This window comes from Carcharodon carcharias, chromosome 11, assembly GCF_017639515.1.
Source record: "Carcharodon carcharias isolate sCarCar2 chromosome 11, sCarCar2.pri, whole genome shotgun sequence".
Classification (NCBI taxonomy): Eukaryota; Metazoa; Chordata; class Chondrichthyes; order Lamniformes; family Lamnidae; genus Carcharodon; species Carcharodon carcharias.
In genome coordinates this window covers 150,201,283-150,224,103 of record NC_054477.1, presented here as the reverse complement: position 1 = coordinate 150,224,103, position 22,821 = coordinate 150,201,283, and the positions used below count along the sequence as shown (strand labels likewise).

General features: G+C 43.0%; 1 protein-coding gene across 3 annotated transcripts in view; it reads right to left on the bottom strand.

Annotated features, from left to right (window-relative positions):
• tbc1d4 (TBC1 domain family, member 4) overlaps positions 1-22,821 on the bottom strand; it is a 269,789-nt gene that overhangs the window by 3,740 nt on the left and 243,228 nt on the right. For all 3 annotated transcript variants that reach the window (XM_041198949.1, XM_041198950.1, XM_041198951.1), the window contains 3 exons: positions 12,400-12,559; positions 4,091-4,260; positions 1,880-2,056 (listed from right to left, as the gene is read on the bottom strand). In XM_041198949.1, the coding sequence (XP_041054883.1) occupies positions 1,880-2,056; positions 4,091-4,260; positions 12,400-12,559 (507 nt within the window). The remainder of the gene's footprint in view (positions 1-1,879; positions 2,057-4,090; positions 4,261-12,399; positions 12,560-22,821) is intronic.

Genomic DNA, 22,821 nt, shown 5'->3' with positions numbered 1-22,821 from the left:
TTTAAATTTCAAGTGCCATTGGGCAAGATCTTTCCCATTGGGCATATGGTTACCACCTCATAGGGTAATTTATACATGTCATTACCCACTTCCAGGACATATCGGATCTCCTGCGATTTCCCAGTCAGCCAAGCTACTTTGCCATTGGCTGTGGACTCAGAAAATCATCCCTCATAATTCTGTTTTTGTTCCTGGTAGCAAACAGTAATTCTAGCCTAAGCTTAGCTTGGTTGGTAGCACCCTCAACTCCTGGGTAGGAAGAATGTACATGAAAATCCCCGTTCTACATCTTAAATGCTTAACCTGAGCTGCCACTTCAGCGCAGTACTGAGAGAGGGCTGCACTATTGGAGCTGCCGTCTTTTGGGTGAGATCTTAAACCAATGTTCCTTCTGCCTTTTCAGACTATTAAAAGGATTCTGCGATGCTATTGATGAAGAGGAAGGAGTTTACCCCATGTCCCCATATTTACCCCATATTTATCTTTTACCCACCATTATCAAAGCAAACTAAGCTGTCATTAAACTCAGTTTTTTTTGTGTGATTTTGCCATGTACAAATTGACTGCTACATTGGTCCACAGAAGGCCCACTACACTTCACAAGGAATTCATTGACTGTGAGGCTTTTTGGATTCCTGAGGGCAAAATGCACTGCAAGTAGGCAAATGCTTTCTTTCCTTCTCTTTCTTTTTTGGAGTTGCCTCCAGCACCTGCCACTGATGGAAACTTAGTGGAGGATTTCTAAAGAGCATTGAGTAATGAGCAGGCTTTTTCAAACAAGGTGCTCAGCATGGAACTGGACATTACTGGCCTAAAACGAATACGTAGGAATATAGGACTTCGGGGCAGAAATAGGCCACACGGCCCTTTGAGCCTGCTCTGCCATTCAGTAAGATCATGGCTGATCTGGTTGCGTCTCAACTCCACTTTGATCTCCGCATAACTCCCTTGTCTATCAAAAATCTGTCTAACTCTGTCTTGAGTAAATTTAATGATCCAGCCTCCATTGCTTTCTGGAGAACAGAATTCCACATACTAACCACCCTTTGAGAGAAAACAATTCTCCTCATCTCCATCTTAAACGGTAAATCCCTTATTATTAAACATTCTATCAATCCCCTATCTACCTTATCACATCCCCTCAAGATCTTATATGTTTCAAGGAGAAATACTAATTGAACTATATGCCACTATAAGTATAATATCTTGTCCTTCCCTAAAAATTAAGGTATAAAAGAAACTATTAAAGAAACATCGATATCACAACCATGGGGAAGGAGTAACTTGATCAGTCACTGGAGAACCACATTTAAGGATAAGTTAACCATTCGCAGGTGATTATAGCTATTTCTCTGGCTTCATATTTTGAACAGTTTATTGCTAGTCCCAAGACACCTATATAGCAGGGTATAGGCATGTTCTGATATATTTTGAGTGAAATTAATAAAGTTGGATAATTAATCCAAAAGTTTGAGTGTACTTCATTATTTCCTGTAATTCTCATGTCTGAACCAGAATAAGTTGGCAAAATGTTCTACTTCTTCTAATATGCGGAAATCAGCCCAGTGATATTAGGCTTGCTGAGGATCAGACTACATTCATGTCTTACAGATTAATCCTCTGTACAAAAAATAACTTTGATAGTACGGATGAATGGGAACCTCAGCCAAACAACTGAATGACAAACAGTAATTGCCACTTTATATTGAGCAGCAACTGCCACAGCAAGATTAATATTTATTTTCATAGAAAAATAAGATATGAAAGTCTGATGGTATGCTACCTGTACAGTAGAAAATATAGCATGACTATCTCACTCTGAGACACCATCATTCCGTCCTTTTTACGTTTACAGTTATACGACTGAAGCCATTGTTACCTGAAGTTTCTCCAGTAGCTCCATGTTCTGTCTCTTGAGCTGACAATTTGCTCTCTCCAGTTTCTCCAGACGGTCCACATCATCACAGGGCGATGAACCCTCCACCATCTCATCTTGTAAGACATGGTATTCTACCTCATAGGCATGGAGCTGTTTGGAAATGTCCATCTCAAATACCTGCAATACACCCAGAAATGATTCATTGAAAACAGTGAATAAGGGAGTCACTTCTTTTAAAATTCCCATTAGGAGAAACGAGTTTTGCCCCAGTTTTAAATCTAAAATGGGATGCGACTTTGCCGCTAGAACTTTGAGACAGCTGATCATAGAATGATCGCTATAGCTGATCAAAAAGTGAAGATTAATTTTGTGCATTCATCACAATGAGGTAATATTGGACAGAATGATGGAAAAATAACAGTGAGCTCATAAAATTCTATCATAATCAGTGTGGGGAGAAAAGCACCAAGTTGTGGTGAAGGAGAGATTTGTCATGAGTCGCAAATCGCCACAAACTGCTGAAGGATTTGTGGCGTTAGCTTGGTGAAAACAGCAGCTCAGTACAAACTTCAGGATCTGCATCATAAATAGGGACTGATCTCTACGCTGACATTTAGGACTGGTGCCTAATATCTTAAGGACCCTGTTAATGATGCGATTTATGGTCCTGACATGAAACTCAAGTTTGAAGTCCCTGACAGGGAACAACTGAAACTGTGGAGTTGCACAGAAGGAAGCCATTCAGCCCAACCTGCTGCACCAGTTGTTGGGGGTTACAGAGATAGGGAAGGGCAGGGCTATGAAAGGATTTGAAAACTGGGATGAGAATTATCAAATTGAGGCATTGCCTGAAACCAGACTGGAGATGGGAGGAACGGCTTTTCTTAACTGCTCTGGAGATCTTGTACAGGCAGATAATGCCTGGAGGGAGATGGGATGGGAAGATGTTGTGATGCACGGAGATGTTTGTGTGTCTCATGCAGGATACAAGTACAGGTTTTGCGGGTATGACATTTCTGGGACATTGGGATTTAGTAACCCTTCCTGGCTAAATTATCTAAGCTATAAAAAAAAACTAATTATAATAGGTTAGGGTAAATGAAAGAGAACATCTTTTTCATACAATGGCTCTTTTGGTTTGGGTTGAATTAGTTAATTTATGGAACACAGTTTGACGTGGTTGCTCACATTCTGTGCCACTGACAATAATGTGCCCTGGGCTGGATTGACAGTCAGGCTCTCCCTTGGGAAATGTGGATCATGAACAACCTGCTCAAATATCAGTCAATTGCAAAATTGTTATAACCCTACAGAATCCTGAATAACAGCTTTGTTTCTAAATGTTAGCTATTAGGCTGGACAGCCGCACCAGGAAAAAGAAGTCTCTCAAGTGGAGCACAGCTGTGGGTATATAAATGTTGTGTAGAAAGCTGAAATTGACATGTATTAAACAAGCAGTAAAACATACTGAGTAAAAATACTAACCACTGTTGAGAACTACTGTGCTAACAGCATTACTTCGAAGTGATCAACAATGTCATAAACCTTAGTCTCTTTCTGTAACTTGAGGTCAAACACTTTAAGACTAGTCTGTAAATTACAAGTAACATTAGCTTTACGGCTCCCTTGGACAAAGACATGACTATTAACGGCCTTGTATTATCCTACAGAATGATTTACAGAAGCGCATACAATAGATCAGGCTGCACTTATGGCCACAGTATCTTTATTATATCAGAGGCAGACAATGTGCTGATAAAACACTAAATTGCTATGAACATTAGGAATGGTATTAAGTTTAAAACTAGTACCCCGCTTGGAGATATTTCAGCAGTTTGGAGTTTGTTGGTTTAAAAAAATCCAAAATATTTTATTTTCATTACATCATAAACTTCGGTATTCTGTTTTGTCTAACGCAAAGGACAGTTTAACTCATTGATTAGTAAATAATTTTTATGTGTCAAATAATATACAGCTAGTGGAAAGAAAGGAAATAAAAAGAATACTTTTTTCAGGTGGAAGGCAGCTGCAATGTGTGACTTGCATAAAACAGGTTGGCAGATAATAGAGATCACAGTGATGGATGTATTTGAACTGGACTAACTATGAAATATCCTCTCTATGCCTGACCCTCTACAAAACCTCAGAAGTGCCTCAAAAATGCAAATCCAAGCAATGGCATTAAAAGTTTCACAGTAATGACTTGAGTACCTGAACAATAGTTTTTTCCATTTGCGTGTGACTCAGATTCGGAATGGTGGATTTGATGAAATCTACAATGGTCTCAAAGCTGTCACACTGCAGAATTAATGCCTCATGACTGCTCAGCAGGCTGAGGGCCACTTTGAATACCACATCAGTCCCTTGGAGAAACATTATATCTTTTTTTTGGAAAAGGAAAGAGAATACATGTTAGTCTGAACATTTCATTTCTCAAGTCAAAATTCTCAGCTATTCGCTGGTAAGCGTAAAGTTTAAAAAGAAACAGTATTGTGCTCTTGGGTCTTTGAAATAATTCAATAATGTATGATATTGTTGTGACACGTTCGGACCCCTGAGAGGCCAGTTCCCCCAAGGAGGTCCCAAAGGAGACACTTCTTCAAGCAGCTTACCTATGGAAAAACTGCATGCTGCACAGTTGTGACGGCTTTCCAACAGTATTATTCATCAACTCTGTCAAGCGCTACAATCCGGTATGCTGTACAGCTCATGGACTGTTCTTAAGAATTCTCCAACACTGCCCCACAGAGGGGTCGGCTATGGGCCTGCGCTCATAATTGTCCATGTGGCGAATTCTGTTTAAATCTGTTCCCTTGGGCAATTGCTAGGCGGAGGCAGGACACATTCTCACACTTCCCAAATACATTCAGGTCTCTGAGTTTATCATAAAGTTTATAATATTCCAGCACTCATTGTATAGAGTGAAGCCTGCCTGATAACTCCAACCAAACTTCATTGCCTAGCCACTCTTGGTGGGAGGAGATACTGCTTCTATTACCATGGTTACCACTGTCCCATTCCCATTTCCCTCCACAAGCCTCCACCATGGCACGGATACATATAAGCAATGCAGGACAGAGTAAAAACCTCAATTATGTGTACATTTTGCTGTTCAGCATGTTATGTTTAGTCTCATTACTGGTATCTGTGAGGAAGAAAAATGTCTGTCATAGCAGTGGTCCTTCCACATTTGTGCTTTAGTCACATTGTTCTGACAAAGTGATGGGACATGGTCCTGGATTGATCAAGAGTTGAGTCAAATTGAATCAAATATTAAAACTGAAATGGACTCTTCTTAAAATTTCGCCCCCCTCCCTTTTTTGTGTACGCTGTGCTTAACAGAGGTTCAGGGTCTAGAACGGCAACAACTTTCATTTTCAGCTCCCACTATCAGATTTCGTGTTGTGAGGTCAAATAAAATAAAGGCCAATCCAGGACAATGTCCCATCACTTTGTCAGAACAATGTGACTAAAGCACAAATCTGGAAGGACCACTGCTATGACAGACATTTTGCTTCCTCACACATACCAGTAATAAGACTAAACATCGGTGTGTCTCAGCAAGAACATTCTCGCCTCGGAGGCTGTGCGTTCAAGTCCCACCCCACAGACTTTTTTTAAACATTTATTTGTGGGATGTGGGTGTCACTGGCTAGGCCAGTATTTACTGCCCATCCCTAATTGCCCTTGAGAAGGTGGTGGTGTGATGCCTACTTGAACCTCTGCAGTCCATGTGTTGTAGAAACACCCATAGTGCTATTAGGGAGGGAGTTCCAGGATTTTGACCAGGTGACAGTGAAGAAACAATGATATAGTTCCAAGTCAGGACGGCATGTAGCTTGGAGGAGAATTTTCAGGTGGTGGGGGTCCCCATTTATCTTTGCCTTTGTTCTTCCAGGTGGTAGAGGTTGCAGGTTTGAAAGGTGTTGTCGAAGGAGCCTTAGTGAGTTGCAGCAGTATATCTTGTAGATGGTACACACTGCTACACCGTGCGTCAGTGATGGCAGCAGTGGATGTTGAAGGTGATGGACAGGGTGCCAATCAAGCAGGCTGCTTTGCTCTGGATGGTGTCGAGCTTCTTGAGTGTTGTTGGAGCTACATTCAACCAAGCAAGTGGAGAATATTCCATCACACTCATGGCATGTGAGTTGTAGATATGAACAGGCTTTGGAGAGTCAGGAGGTGAGTTACTCTGCACAGAATACCCAGCCTCTTACCTGCTCTTGTAGCCACAGTATTTATACAGTTGGTCCAGTTTAGTTTCTGGTCAATGATAATCCCTGTGATGTTGATAGTGGGGAATTCAGTGTTAGTAATGTTCTTGACTATCAAGGGGAGATGGTTAGGTTCTCTTTTATTAGAGATGGTCATTGCCTGGCACTTGTGTGGCGTGAATGTAACTTGCCACTGATCATCCCAAGCCTGAATATTGTCCAGGTTTCGCTGCATATGGACATGGACTGCTTCAGTATTTGAGGAGTCGCAAATGGTGATGAACATTCTGCAATCGCCCGTGAACATACGAAATAGGAGCAGAAGTAGGCCATTAGGCCCTTCGAGTTTGCTCCACCATTCAATAAGATCATGATTGATCTGTCTGTGTTTTCAATTCCACATTCCCACCTACCCCCAATAATCTTTGATTCCCTTGCCTAACAAGAATCTATCCACCTCTATCTTAAAAATATTCATTGACCCCGCCTCTGCTGCCTTCTGAAGCAGACTGTTCCAAAGTCGCACAACTTTCTGAGATAAAAATTTTCTCCTCATGTCTGCCCTAAAGGGGCGACCCCTAACTTTAAAACAGCGCCCCCTAGTTCTGGACTTAACCACAAGACGAAACCTCCTTTCGACGTCCACCTTTCTAGGTTCTTATATACTTCAATCAAATCACCCCTCACTCTTCTAAACTCCACTGGAAACAAGCCCAGTCTGTCCAACTTTCCTCATACGACAACACACTCATTCCAGACATCAATCTAGTAAACCTCCTCTGATCTGCCTCCAATGCATTTGCACCCTTTCTTAAATTAGGGGACCAAAACTGCACACAATATTCAAGATGTGGTCTCACTAATGCCCTATATAACTGAAGCATAACATCATTACTTTTATGTTCAATTCCTCTCGTAATAAAGGATAGCATTCCATTAGCCTTCTTAATTACTTGCTGTGTCTGCATACTAACTTTTTGTGACTCGTACTAGAACACCCAGATCCCTCTGCACCTTGGAATTCTGCAGTCATTGTCCATTTAAATAATACTCTGCTCTTTTATTCTTCCTACCAAAGTGAACAACTTCACATTTTCCCACATTATGCTCCATCTGCCAGTTTTTGACCACTCATTCAACCAATCAATATCTGGGTGTCTGCAACATCCTTATGTCCCCTTCACAACATACTTTCCTACCTATCTTTGTGTCATCTGAACATTTAGCTACCAGGCCTTCACTCCCCTCATCTAAGTCATTGATATGCATTGTAAAATGTTGAGGCCCCAGCACAGACTCCTGCAGGACTCCACTTGTCACATCCTGCCAATCAGAAAAAGACCTATTTATGCATACTCTCTGTTTTCTGCCAGCCAACCAATCTTCCATCCAGGCTAATATGTTATCCTCTACACCATGAGTCTTTATTTTCTGTAATAACCTTTGATATGCCACCTTATTAAATGCCTCCTGGAAATCCAAGTATAGTATAAGCTTCCCTTTATCTGCAACACATGTTACTTCTTCAAAGAACTCCAATAAATTGGTTAAACATGATTTCCCTTTCACAAAACCATGTTGACTCTTCCCAATTACCCCGAGCTTTTCTAAGTGCCCAGCTGTAACCTCCTTAATGATCGATTTTAACAACTTTCCACGACGGACATCAAGCTAACTGGTCTATAGTTCCCTGTTTTCTGCCTCCCTCCCTTCTTGAATGGTGCAAATTATATTTGGTACTTTCCAGTCTGTTGGAACCTTTCCAGAATTTAGCTAATTTTGGAAAATAAACACCGAAGCATCTACCACCTCATTAGCCACCTCCTTTAAGACCATAAGATGAAGTCCATCAGGACCCGGAGACTTGACAGCCCGCAGCTCCATCAGTTTGCTCTGTACCATTTCCCTAGTGATTGTAATTTCACCAACTTCCTCTATCCCTTCCACCTATTAATTTATAGTTATTACTGAAATGTTTTTTGTATCCTGTTTTGTGAAGACAGAAGCAAAATATTTGTTCATTTCATCGGCCTTTTCCTTATTATCTACTATTAACTCCCCATTCTCACTCTCTAAAGGACTGACATTCACTTTACTTGCTCTTTTCCTTTTTAAATATCTGCAGAAATTCTTTCTATCCATTTTTATATTTCTAGCTAGCTTCTTCTAGTACTCTAATTTCTTTCTCCTGATTAAACTTTTAGTCATTCTCTGCCGTTCTTTATATTCTGACCAATCATCTGACCTGCCACTCATCTTTGCGCAGTTGTATGCTTTTTCCTTAAGTTTGATGCTTTCATTAACTTCTTCCATTAACCACGGATGGTGGGTCCTCCCCTTAGAATTTTTCTTTGGAGTAGGAGTATACTTATTCTGAGTATTTTGAAATATTTTAAATATTTGAAGTATTTTAAATGTCTGTCACTGCTTCTCTATTGATCTATCCTCTAGCCTAGTATCCCAGTTCACTTCAGCTAGCTCAGCTTTCATGCCCACATAGTTGTCCTTATTTAAGTTTAAAATACTAGTCTTAGACCCACTCTTCTCCCTTTAAAACTGGATGTAAAATTCAATCATATTGTGGTCACTGCTACCTAGGGGTACCTTTACTCTGAGGTCATTAATGAATCTTGTCACATTACACAATGCCAAGTCTAATATAACTTGCTCTCTGGTTAGCTCCATTATGAGCTATTCTAAGAAACTACCTCGAAAGCATTCTATAAACTCCTCATCCAAGATATTACTGCCAATCTGATTTTCTAGTTTATATGCAGATTAAAATCACCTATGATTATTGCTGTCCCTTGATCACAAGCACCCAATATCTCTTCCTGTATACTTTGTCCTACATTGCGGTTGCTGTTGGGGGCATGTAGACCACTCCCACTGTGACTTATTCCCCCTACTATTCCTCATCTCCACCCAAACTGATTCTACATCCTGATCTCTAGAACCAAGGTCATCTTTAACTATTGCACCAATGCCACACTTTATTAACAATGCTATCCTTCCACCTTTACCTAGCTTCCTATTCTTCATGACTGTCATATACTCATCAATATTCAGGACCCAATCCTTGTCATCCTACAGTCACGTCTCCATAATGGTTATCAGATTATATCTATTTACTTCAAAGTGCGCTATCAATTCATTTACTTTGTTATGAATGCTACATGCATTCAGATACAGAGCCTTCAGTTTTATCTTTTTGCTATCTTTGTAATATCTTGTCTTTGACTGTTGGTGCATTCTTAGAGTTTTTTCTCTCTGTCCCTTCCTGCCATTCTGACCCTCATTTCCCATACTACAATTTTGCTCTCCTGCCTTGACTCTACCCCTTGATTTGCTATATTTACCTAAGCTTGATCCCTCACCACCCCCTCACCTTGATTAATAGTTTAAAGCCCTCTCTACTCTCCTAGTATGCAGCTCACTAAACACAGGTCCTAGCATGGTTCAGTTATAGACCATCCCAACGGCACAGCCCCGACTTTCCCCAGCACTGATGCCAGTGCCCCACGCACTGGAACCCACTTCTCCCACACCAGTCTTTAAGCCATGCATTTGTTTCTCTAAATGTATTTGCCCTATGCCAATATGCATGTGGTTCAGGTAATAATCGAGAGATTATTTTTGAGCTTCTACTTATTAATTTGCTATCTATTGCCTCATACCGACTATGCAGAACCTCTTTCCTTGTCTTGCCTATGTCGTTGGTACCTACATGGACCATGACAACTGGATCCTCCCCTTTCCTCTGCAAGTTCCTCTCCATCCCTGAGCATATGTCCCAAACGCTGGCACCAGGCAGGCAACATAGCCGTCTGGACGCTCGCTCTTTGTCGCAGAGAACAGTGTCAATCCTCCTCACTATACTGTCCCCTGCTACATCTACTTTCCTGTTTGCCCCCCCTGCTTGAATAGCTTCCTGCACCATGGTGCCATTGCCAGTCTGCTCATCCACCTTGCAGGCCTCACTTCTATCCACACAGGTTGTGAACACCTCAAACCTGTTTGACAGTTGCAAAGTCTGAGGCTCCTCCACTACTCTCTGCTCAGTCCCTTTACTGCCTCACTCATGGTCACATCCTCCTGTCCCTCAATGCTGATCACAACGTAGGATCCTAATCTATGGGGTGTGACTGTCTTCTGGAACAAAGTGTCCAGGTATTTCTCACCCTCCCTTATGTTGTGCAGAGTCTGCAGTTCGGCTTCCAGATCAATAACCCTGATCTGGAATTCCTCTAGCTGCTTACACTTTCCGCGAACGTGTTTGTCATGGATCATCTTGGCATCCAAAAGCTTCCACATTCCACAGCTGCAACATAACACCTACCCTGCCATTGTTACTTATGTCATTTAGTTAACTTCTTAACTTCTTAATTAACTTAGAATAACCCCTATGTATCCCATACCTTTTCTCCCCATGCACTGAATTCCCGTGTGAACCTAATTTACTACTCAATTGGTGTCCATCTCACTCAGGCTTAGTCTCCTATCTCCTCGCGTCCACCTTACTGATTGTGTGATTTGAAAAACCTGGATCTTCTATAGACTCTCTGATGAGTAGCTAGCTGGTTTAGCTGCCTGCTATATAGTAATTAACACCAATTAAACCAACTGCTTTCAGTTGATTGATAGAATCAACTACCAGGCACTTCCCTGTTTAACAAGCTATTCTAACTTACTTGAAGGTTGTTAGTTCTATCTCAGCACTTGATTCTTAATCTATATTTAAACCTGAAAAAGACTTACCAGAACTTACCACGTGAACCTAATTCGCTACTCGCTTGGTCTCCGTCTCAATCAGATGTAGTCTCCTGTCTCCTTGTGTGCCCCTTGCTCCCCACATCCCCACACCTGACCTTATAATGGAGGGAAGGTCATTGATGAAACAGCTGAAAATGGTTGGGCCTAGGACACTACCCTGAAGAACTTGAGTACATATTTACAGGCTGACACGCTAGTGCAGAACTGTGGTAGGTGTTGTCTTCCAGATGAAACATTAAACCGAGGCCCTGCTGCTTGCTTAAATAGGTGTAAAAGGGCCCAAGGCACTGTTTTAAAGAGCAGCAGAGGAATACTACCTAGTGCCCTGGTCAATATTTATAATTTAACCAAAATCACTACAGCAGATTATCTGATCACTATCACTTTGCTGATTCTGAGACCTTGCTATGTACAAATCGGCTGCTGCATTATAAAAGTGGTGGAACATCAAAAGTACCACTGATTGTAAAACACTTCAGGAGGGTCTGAGGTTGTGAAAGGTGTTATATAAATTCAAATTCTTTCTTTCTTCGCCAATTTAGTGTAATTTATGTTAAGTTAGGAGCTGTTAGAGATCATTCAAACATTGTTGCCTGTGTTCTAAGTCGCACCAAGTCCTGCTCATCCATCTTTCCTGTGCTCGCTGATCCACAATGGCACCTGCTCAGACAACATCTTGATTTTAAAATTCTCATCCTTGTTTTTAAAGTCCTCCATGGCCTCGCTCCTTCCTATCTCTGTAATCTCCTCCAGCCCCACAACCTTCTGAGATATCTCCACTCTAATTCTGGCCTTTGGAGCCTCCCTGATTTTAAACACTCCTTGGTGATCGTGACTTCAGCTGCCAAGAAGCTTATCTTGGGAACTCCTTCCCTCAACTACTCCACCTCTCTACATCACTTTCCTCTTTCAAGAAGCTCTTTAAAGCCGACGTATTTGACCAAGTTTTTGGCCATTTGTCCTAATATCATCTTATGCAGCTCGGTGTCAAATTTTGCTTTATAATGGTCCTGTGAAGCACCTTGGGATGTTTTATTATGTTAAAGCCACAATATAAATATGAGTTGTTGCTGGAAAGGGTGGGGCTGTTTCACCATTTTCCATTGTGGGAATAGACTGTGTTGCATGCAGGGTTCAGATCCAACCTTTGTACAGTTACAGGTCTGACAGTTTCAAACTGAGCTGTTAGCAAGTTCCACTTGCTACAGGAGGCAAGGAATGGGTATGGAGAAATGGATACATTTTTGTATGGAATTCAGCTAGGTGGGGTAGGAGAATGGGGATTTGAGGAGAATACTTATTCAGTGGTTCGCTATTGGATTAAGGGCATTTATAATAAATTTCCCACAGAAGATTAGGTAGTTGTAATGGAGTCCATGCTTAGAGTGATGGCACACGGCCTCTGGAAAGACTGAGCTCGATGAGCTGACTAGCCTTTTCTTGATCCAAGCCTGCTTGTGCTGAAGGAAAGCATCACCCAAATTCTTGTCCCAATGTCAGCTATAAAATTCTGAGCATGAAGACCATACTTACCAAAGACCCTGGCTACAAATCCCAAGGGGAATTGGGAGGCGAAAAAGGTGAGAAACCATGGGGCTGCATATAGGCTGGGGCTGACCTCATTGTCTTCCAGGTGGTTGTACAAATCCCGGTGATAGTCATGCAGAAGTCTTGACAGCTGGTACATCTGAATCTGCCCAAAGCACAAAGTGTTTTCAGTATGATTTCAGCAGTCAGCACACACATCTTCCTGCAATTCTGTGCTGAGCGGAGTTACAGGCTCACAAAGCTGAACACACCCATAATGTGAACTAAAATACCTCCCGCTGGCATTTCTGTATTTATATGGATATTGATGCATAGAATTTAGAAGTTTTAACTTTTACACCATTACTGGCAAACCAAAGGGATTGGATTGGCTGAAACGTTTCACACTAACATGAAAGAGTGGGTTAATAATTACAATGATCACTATGCACAATATATTCTAGAAATTTCCATTGCTGCCTACGCTTTCGGTATTCACAGTTTTGCTCAGGCATACAAGATCACAGCTGTCCCAGTTTGTTAGTGCCAGCGCTACATTGGCCTCAGTGCCCCCAAGGTCATCCAAACAAGGGATCCCATGGCTGGTCAGCACCCGGTGACCATTGCTGAAAGCGCACAAGGGCAGCATTGGGCTCGGCTCTGGAACCAAACCCTCTCCTTCCCTCCCCCTTCTCCCACTCACCCCTGCCCACCCCAAGGAGTATAATCTACCAACACTCTAAGATGGCTCTACACAGCAAGGATGACCACTCTAGCAGAGTACTGGAGGACAGCCCGTGATAATGATGACTCTACACCAGAAACATATCAACAACCTCAGGAGGGAGAAACACAAATAGTCGAGGAGAAACACCCCCAGGTAAACAGATATGAAGGGTGAACCACAGAGCAGGGCATAGGAGGGCTCATTATGCAAATGAATCAGATTCTTTTGTTAAAAAGTTATTTAAAATGCATTTCAGTTTAAAAGTTTCGGTGGGCTCTATTAACAGTACATCTAATATAGAACGTAAGTACAAATGGCTGTAAGTGAGACTGGAAAATCATGTAGAGGGGTCCAAATCTGGGTTTGGAAAGCCTGAAGATTGTAGGAGCAAGAGGAAGGCTGAGAGGGCTAAAAACTCCCACACTTTCGACATCGTGGGAATGTACTGGTAGGAGACAGGGCACTCAGTCTTCATTTCAGCATAACAGTGATGTACAGAAGAGGTGGCCGCACATCAGGAAATCGAGGCTGCTTTACAGCTGAAGGGGATCTAAGTGCTTCTGGCAAAAAAAAAATGACAAGGCTGCCTTCTACCCAGGCCAAAGCCTTGCCATTGAGTGTGGAACACCTGGAGACAGATGTCTCTGATGGCCATGGTTCCAATGAGGTCTCAGCCGCACTCTTGAATATGATGGTAGCTCCAGTGCTTCCCCGTTGCTCCCACTGTCTGGGGATCAGCATTGCTCCCGCTGTTCACACAGTGAGGTCTGCAGGGTCCTGAGCTCTCGCCTCCAAAACTCCCCTGCCCTCCCTAATTGAACGGCAAACCGCGATCTACTGTAAATTGCAGCACTGACATATGAGAGATTGAGTCGGTTGGGATTATATTCGCTGGAGTTCAGGAGAATGAGGGGGGATCTCATAGAAACCTATAAAATTCTAACAGGACTAGGCAGGGTAGATGCAGGAAGGATGTTCCTGATGGTGGGGGATCTAGAACCAGGGGTCGCAGTCTGAGGATACGGGCAGACCATTTAGGACGGAGATGAGGTGAAATTTCTTCACCCAGAGAGTGGTGAGCCTGTGGAATTCGCTACCACAGAAAGTAGTTGAAGCCAAAACATTGTATGTTTTCAAGAAGGAGTTAGATATAGCCCTTGGGGCGAAAGGGATCAAAGGATATCGGGAGAAAGTGGGAGCAGGCTACTGAGTTGGATGATCAGCCATGATCATAATGAATGGTGGAGCAGGCTCGAAGGGCTGAATGGCCTACTCCTGCTCCTAGTTTCTATGTAAAATTCAGCTGGAAGTGGCGCTGTCACCTCGAGCAGGCTCACAACTCAGAAATGACCCTGACGTAAGGTTCCCGACACTTGTGGCAAAATTCAGTCCTCTCTATCTGTGGCACTGAAGATAAATGAGATATGGGAGAGAGAGGCAGGACAAACACAGAGCAGCTAATCCCTAACAAAAACAAAAATACCTGGAAAAACTCAGCAGGTCTGACAGCATCTGTGGAGAGGAACACAGTTAACGTTTCGAGTCCGTACAACTCTTCACCAGAACTAAGAAAAAATAGAAAAGAGGTGAAATATAAGCTGGTTTAAGGGGGTGGTGGAACAGGTAGAGCTTGATAGAGGGCCAGTGATAGATGGAGATAACCAAAAGATGTCATAGACAAAAGGACAAAGAGATGTTGATGGTGGTGATATTAGCTAAGAAATGTGCTAATGGTGACATTAAGAATAGAAAGCAGGACTAGCAAGGTACAGATAGCCCTAGTGGGGGTGGGGTGGGGGGAAGGGATCAAAATAGGCTAAAAGGTAGAGATAAAACAATTTTTGGAAATACATTTAAAAATAATGGAAATAGGTGGGAAAAGAAAAATATATATAAATTATTGGAAAAAGGGGGAACAGAAAGGGGTGGGGATGGAGGAGAGAGTTCATGATCTAAAGTCGTTGAACTCAATATTCAGTCCGGAAGGCTGTAAAGTGCCGAGTCGGAAGATGAGGTGCTGTTCCTCCAGTTTGCGTTGAGCTTCACTGGAACATTGCAGCAGGCCAAGGACGGACATGTGGGCATGAGAGCAGGGTGGTGTGTTGAAATGGCAAGTGACAGGGAGGTCTGGGTCATGGTTGCGGACAGACTGAAGGTGTTCTGCAAAGCAGTCACCCAGTCTGCGTTTGGTCTCTCCAATGTAGAGCTAATCCCTCTTGTTTTCGGATTCCTGCCCAATGTGAAAGTGCTTTCATGACTAGTAGAAATTAATAATTTTGCTGAGGTTTTCTGGCTGGACAGATGTTTCAAGAGGAATCAAACCACAAAGCATCATTTACAATATAAACCTTTCCTTGGCCACAATAAAAATTGTTCCAAGGCGGAAGGTGACAGTGAAATGTTTTCTAAACTCTGTTTATTGCTTTTGGTAGGTCAGAACAAATAAAGACGCCTGCTAGAATGTTCCTAATCTTACAGTATTATTCTTCTAACACCTGAAAGTCATTGATTCATTCAAAATCGAAAATGTTGAAAATAACAGGATTGGCCGAGGTCTTTTAGATGGGAAGTGTATAAGTAGAAAACCCTCCTACAGTGAAATTTGCCCCAATCTTTAAATTTTAATAAAGTACCCAACATATTTGAAATCTTGTTTTAAGTCAGGCTCCCAAGATTAAAGAAGTCACTTACTCTGTTGCAAAGGCATTAACTATTGCAGCTTTAAACATTATTACTTTCAGTTGAACATATCCCACAGTACCGACGCTGAATTTATTTTTGCCCACTACAGTTACAATGAATTGTGAAGACCCAAGTATAATTCTACTATATATAGAGTATTCTGCCCACCTATGCAGCTCAAGCAAAGCCATTTAGCCTCATGCATACACTTATTGTGACTAAGTTCCTCGCCAGGAAGCATGAGAGGGTCCTTGAGAGGATGCAATGGAGATTCGCTAAAATGGTTCCAGGGATGAGGGACTTAAGCTACAAGGTTGGATTATAGAAGCTGGAGTTGTTTTCCTTGGAGAAAAAGAGGTTAAGGGGAGAATTGATAGAGGTGTAGAAAATAACGACAGGTTTATATTAGGCAGACGTTGGCTGCAAAGCACTTTGGGGCATCCTGAGGCTATGAAAGATGCTATAAAAATACAAGTCTGTCTTTCTTTCTATTGAAGGGACTGTCTCAGATTTTTCTGACGACACTAAATCAGGAAGGGGGGATTAGAGGGGATAATGAATTCTGACAAGTATTGTGACAGGCTGCAGATGGGCATAAATAAGCTAATAGGATGGGTGGTTAGGTGGAAGATGCAGTTCTGTGTAGAGAAGTGTGATAGAGACATTCATGACACAGGAGGTCGACGTTTGGCCCACTGAGTTCATGCCAGCTCCCCATGGGTCAATCCACAGTCAGTCCCACTTCCCCACTTGAGCCCTACCGACCTGTGAGTTTATTTCCTTCAAGAGCCTAACAGCGCTTTCCAGGTCTTTATCACTCACTGCGTAAAATAGTTCTTCCTCACATTCCCTCTGCATAGCTGGCCCAAAATCTTAAATGCGTGTCCCCCTAGCCTTTGTACCATCAGCTTATGGGAAGAGCTTCTCCTTGTCTACTTTATCTAAGCCTGCCATGATCTTGTGTACCTTTACCAAATATTCCCTCAATTTCCTTTGCTCCAAGGAGAACAACCACAGTCTTTCTAACTTAACCTTGTAACTAAGCCACCACCCCCTCCCCCGGAACCATTCTGCAAATTTTTTTTTGAAAACATTTTTGAAGTAAAAATATATCTTAAACGGTAAGACTGAATATGGAATAGTGGAGACCTTGGTATGCAAATACAGAGATTATGAAAGGCAATAAACTAGCATTCATAAAATACAAAGACAAGGAGATAAATTGAATGCATACAGCACTGTACGTTGCAACTATAGCACTGTGTACAGTTTGGGCTCCATTATAGAAAGGATATAAATGCATTATTAAAGGTGCAGTGCAGATTCACCATTATGCTAACAAGGATGAGAGGTCCCAGTTATGAAGGAAAGTTTTGAAAAATTTGTGCTTTTCTGCAGTGAAAGTGGAAAGGGTTACGAAATGACCTGATAGAGGTCCTCATTATTACAAGGGGTTACAATAAGGTCCTGTTCCCAAATCCATGTAAACCAACTACTGTGGATGGTCTGCGAGCCTCAGACACATGCATAAACATCAAGGGGGGGGGGGTACAGTTGGGCAGCCTGTTTCATACTACATCCGAAGTGTCTGGAAAATCTGGGAGGTTTTGATAACGGGCTCCCAAACCACTGCGGAATGGACTCAGACCAATCACACTGTGCCCTTACCGGTATGATATGCAGCAGGGTGAAGTTCTAAAGCACAAGGGTAAATTTGAAAGGCCGAGCTGACAGGATTCCCCGAGGTAGATCTGAAAAGCTGCACTGCAGACAGGCAACAGGCTGGCTGTAAAATCTGCTTCGGCAGCAGCTTCTCTTCAGCCCTTACCCAGCCATCGTTTCAGGAAAATGATGGAAGAGCTGAACCAAAGCCGGCAGCAATAATCAGAGGTAAAAAGATCAGCCTACAGCTGTGAAATTATTTACGCTCATGCAATCCATCAAGAGGAACGGGTCCCAAAATGTAAAATACTGTGGGTCACGGATGGTCCTATTCAAATCTCACACTGGATCTGAAGCACAAACATATGTCTCCTTTATATCTCCAGGCCAGTTAATCCTGTTGAACAGTATTTCACAAAATGTGCCTAATAAATAACCCCATGGCTTCACCTAATGGACTCTGTCTTTTAAAAATGTTAGCCCCATGTATCACCCCGTGGCATTGCTCATCATAAGGCAGACCTTCATTTTAACCCCATCCAGGCAGAGGGCACGTTTAACTACTGGACCTTATTATTCTGGCAAACTGCCGGGAGGTCAGCAGGAAGCAGCTGCTCAGCCATTAAAATCGGGCTGGTCAAGGGAACGTTCTCCAGTTCTAAGTTAAGCAGATACATTAGCCAGTCAGGGTCTGGGAACTTTGTGGCAAGTAACCCACCTCCTGACGACCCAAAGCCTGTCCACCATCTACAAGGCACAAATCAGGAGTGTGATGGGATAACCCCCACTTACCTGGATGAGTGCAGCACCAACAACATTCAAGAAGCTCAACACCATCCAGGATAAAGCAGCCCACTTGATGCCCCACCACCCCAGCCATCCACAACCTGAAAGATTCCACCAGTGACACACAGTGACAACAGTGTGTACCATCTACAAAAGGCACTGCAGCAACTCACCAAGGCTCCTTTGACACCACCTTCCAACCTCCGACCTCTACAACCTAGAAGGGCATAGGGTCCAAACTCATGGGAATACCACCATCTGTAAGTTTCCCTCCAAGCCACTCACCATCCTGAATTGGAAGGACATTGTTATTCCTTCGCTGTTGCTGGGTCAAATCCTGGAACTCCCTTCCTAACAGCACTGTGGGTGTACCTATGGCACATGGACTGCAGCGGTTCATGAAGGCAGCTCACCACCACCTTGTCAAGGGCAAGTAGGATTGGGCAATAAATGCCAGCTTAGCCAACGATGTCTACATCCCAAGAATGAATAAAAGAAAATAATCTGGGGGTAAGGGGTTAGGGGGCAGAGTCGGGATTATTTCTAAACAAGGGCAGGTGCATCGTTTTCAATGTATAATCTAACCAGTTTGAGTGTGTTTTATGTCAATGGACAACAAGCAGGCAAAAGATGAGTGTTACTTGTTTTAAGCTATGCCTTTCGCTGTCTTAACACAAGGTTCATGTGCACTGCCTGAACTTTGATCATAGATATCAGAACTGTTCAATTGGCCATCTGCTCCTGAAGTTAACTTTTGGAAAATAAATGACTAAATTGCAAAACAGTTTGAAAATAAACATGCCATTATAAACCAGGAGCCTTTTGTTTTATATTGTAAACTTTATTGCCAATAAATTGGTGCTCGAGTTTGGGGAGATTTCATCGAGGTGTTCCAAATTATGAGGGATTTTGATAAGGTAGGTGAGTGAGGTGAAGCCACAGGTAAGAGGTCAGTGTCCAGAGGATACAGATTTAAGATAATCAGCAAGATAGTCAGGACGAGGAGAATATTTATTTTACACAACAAACTGCTATGATCTGGATTGCACTGCCTGAAAGGGTGGTGGATTCAATCAATAACTTCCAATAGGGACATTGGATATGTACATGAAAAGGAAACTGTAGGCCAAGGGGTAAGAGCAGTGGGACTAATTGGATAGCTCTTTCAGAGAGCTGGCATAGACACGAAGGGCTGAATGGCCTCCTTCTAAACCAGTACGAACTTCATCATGACTGCAGATGATCACGGCTGAATAGATGATAGAATTTTACTGTGGCTCAGCCTGAGACTGAGTGCTGCCAGTCAGCTTTATACGTCTTGTTCAGACCCCTCTGAGTCTTATAGAAAATGACAGTAATCTTTTTTGAAATCCTTCCATAGTTTTACGTCTCCTATTTCTGTAACTGCTTCCAGCCCTACAACACACCCAAACACCTTGTTCCTTTGACTCCATCCTCTTGTGCATTCCCCTCTTCCTCTACCATTGGCAGTCAGGCCATCAGCTATTCATGTCCTAAAGGCTGGAACTTGGCCTCAATTCTTTCACCTCCCTGTTCTCCATTATGACGCTCCTTAAATCCAAGCCATTTGACCAAGCTTTTTGTTTCTCCATACCCCCTTCTCGATCTCTCAGCCAGAATCCATTTCCCGTGTGCCTTAGTGAAGCACCTTGGGACTTTTTTTAGGTTAAAGGCACTATCTAATTTCGCACTCTGGCTGTAGAAGTGTAAAGGGAATCCATTAAACTGAGAAAAACGCAAGATTCAGTGTTCTTCCACTGACCCGAACAGAGTAAATGTAGCTGCTGAGAATTTCCTCATGGGGGTGGGGGGAGTGGCCATTGAGTTCTTCCAAACGGCCTTCATCACTTGAGTGGAATATTGGCAGAAAGTCGATTTACCCAGTTTATTCATCAGCCACCGAGGCAATTCCAGGAGAGAGAATTCCTGTCAAAGACCTTTAACATATAATCCAGTGAACCTACTCCTCATTAGCCAAAGGCAACCTCAGCAATAGAGTAACCTTCAAACAAATTGCTATTTCCCTCTAAGCTGCAGTGAAATGAGAAACCATAATACGATAGGATTAGTCATGTGGTGCAGCACTGCCACACATGGTTCAGCCAGGGTGTCTGAAATTCAGGAAGTCATTATTAAATTAATCTTCCTGAAACTGAAAACACTCCTGTACATATGCACTACTTAAACCTTCACATCAAAATAACATTGGACCCCTCGCTGCTTATCACCTGAGCAATGAAGCCATTCCTGTATCAGGCTTGTATGCTTCTGATAAAGGCTCCAGATTTGTTGCAAGCTGACATAACACAAATGGAGGAGCTCTCTGCCCAGTGGCACATCAGAAAATCAAGGTGATGCTGATGAACTGCACAAGCTTCACCCTCACAGCTGCCACCTGAACCCTGCAACATGGCAGTCCTTCACATCACACTGCCATCTGGGAGCTATCGTGTTGGTAACATTCTCGGAAAGAGGCAGCCGACGTCTGCTGCCCTCCCTCTGCATCACCCTCTGCTGCAGTAAGTGAAATAGAATCAATTTCACTGGGTTGCCAAGTTCACAATGTGGATTACTCTGAATAATGGATGTCCTCCTTTTATTATCTCGCTCATTTATAATCTCCAGAGCCACAGTGAGCACAGTCACTTTGCTCCTGACAGTCTCATTATGTGCTGCTGCTGATAACCGCATGTGCCTGCCAGGGTGACACTGAGTCACAAGGCTGTGCTCACATTACCAGATCAATTTTTCATCTCATGCTGCTTTTCTCCTTGGCTGAATTTCACGTTAGAGAAAAGAAAGCTGAGGAGCGTCCAAAGGAAACTGCGATTTCGGATTGTCTAAAGGTAATTGAGTTAGTGCAACTGTAGCCCACTGCTTTTGCCATTTTATATATCCTTCCAAAATTCCTGCAGATCATTACTGCCCAGGCTTATTCCAGTAGCTATTTTCTCCTTATTCTTAGGCAGTTCCTAGGGATCAAGGATGACTTGGTTCCGTTCCGGTTCCATGGGTTCTGAGATGGCTCATAAGTCCCCAACGTGTGATCTCCAGACACAGCCACATGTGGGACAGGTGGTGCTTGGAGGGTCCGGTAGTTGAGTTTTTTGGAGTTTTGTGCTTAAGTTTTAACTTTGCCATTTTGGCCAGTGTCTCCCATGAGTTGGGGGGGGGGGCGGATGTTTGATCTCTGCAGGGATGCTTTGAGAACATTCCTGGAGCATTTCCACTGAGATCCAGAGAGTCTCCTGCTATGAGATGAGTTCTGAGTAGAGCAGTTGCTTCAAGAGTCTGGGGTCAGGCATGTGAATGACATGCCCTGCCCGGAGGAGCCAGTTTTGAGTAATTAGTAGCTTGATGCTAGGCAGGTTGGCTTGAGAGGACACTGCTATTGGACCTGCCTTTCTTGCCACAGGATTTGGAGGATCTTGATGGTACTTCACCAAGCTTTGAGGTGCCTGTTGTGGGTTGTCCAAGTCTCTGAAGCATTTTGGAGGGCGGGGATCACTGCTGCCCGGTAAACCATGACCTTAAAAATCAGGTTTGACACCCTGTCCTCAAAATACTCTTTTCCTCAGTCAGCTGAAGGCTGCACTGGTACATTGGAGGCAATGATGAATTGTCTCGTCTGAGTCTGCTTTCATTGAGAGGAGGCTCCCAAGACACAGAAAATGGTCCACATTTCCCAGGATCTCGTCATTGATTTTAATTGGCGGGGGCAGTGTTGTACTGTGGGAGCTGGCTTGAAGAGGACCTTAGTTTTTCTAATGTTTAGTGAAAGGCCCATTATCTCATATACTTCAGAGAAAGAGTCAACAATGATAATGTAACTTCCTTAGTGATGGAGTGTCTGCAGATTTGATCGCTCTTGCCTTTGTGGTGCTTTAGTGCAACATGTATCAGTTTTTTAATAAGTAGTGAACAACAATTCACGTCCAATTCGAACGCAGAGCCACCTCTTTGTACTGACTGAACTGAGAAGCACACTTGCCACATTTTGAATTCATTTTTCTTCCTTTCCTTTTTTCCCCATTGCATCGCTCCTCAGTTAAAGGTGTAGGTGGGTGATTAGATCCTGGGACCGGGTGCAAACTGTTCTGCAGCTGTCAATGGGGGACGAGCTGCAGCAGCATCCAGTTGATGTGCCATCTCTCAAGGCTCTGCTCACTTCCTGCAGCAGAGGGTGATGCAGGATGAGGCTGCCTCTTCCCACGAATGTTACCAACACTTCCTCTGACACAAGATGTCAAGATGTTTAGAGGTCATGGGGCCCAACTTGAACCATTTGTCCAGAGCAACCCAGCACACATTTCACTACGAGAGTTAGCCGTTTCTGAAATGATTCCAGGCTTTTTGGCTCCACCTGAAATGCTGGTGGCTGTCAGTGTGAAGACGCGCATGTTTTGTGAAGAAACGTAGCTATGATTCTGCATTCGCACTTCATCGCTACTCCATTTACATCTCTCTGCCACTACATTCATTCTCCTCTCTATCAAAAAGCTCAAAACGAGTGTCTGTCTTCTGTACATTCATCCAGAGCCGTAAGTTTT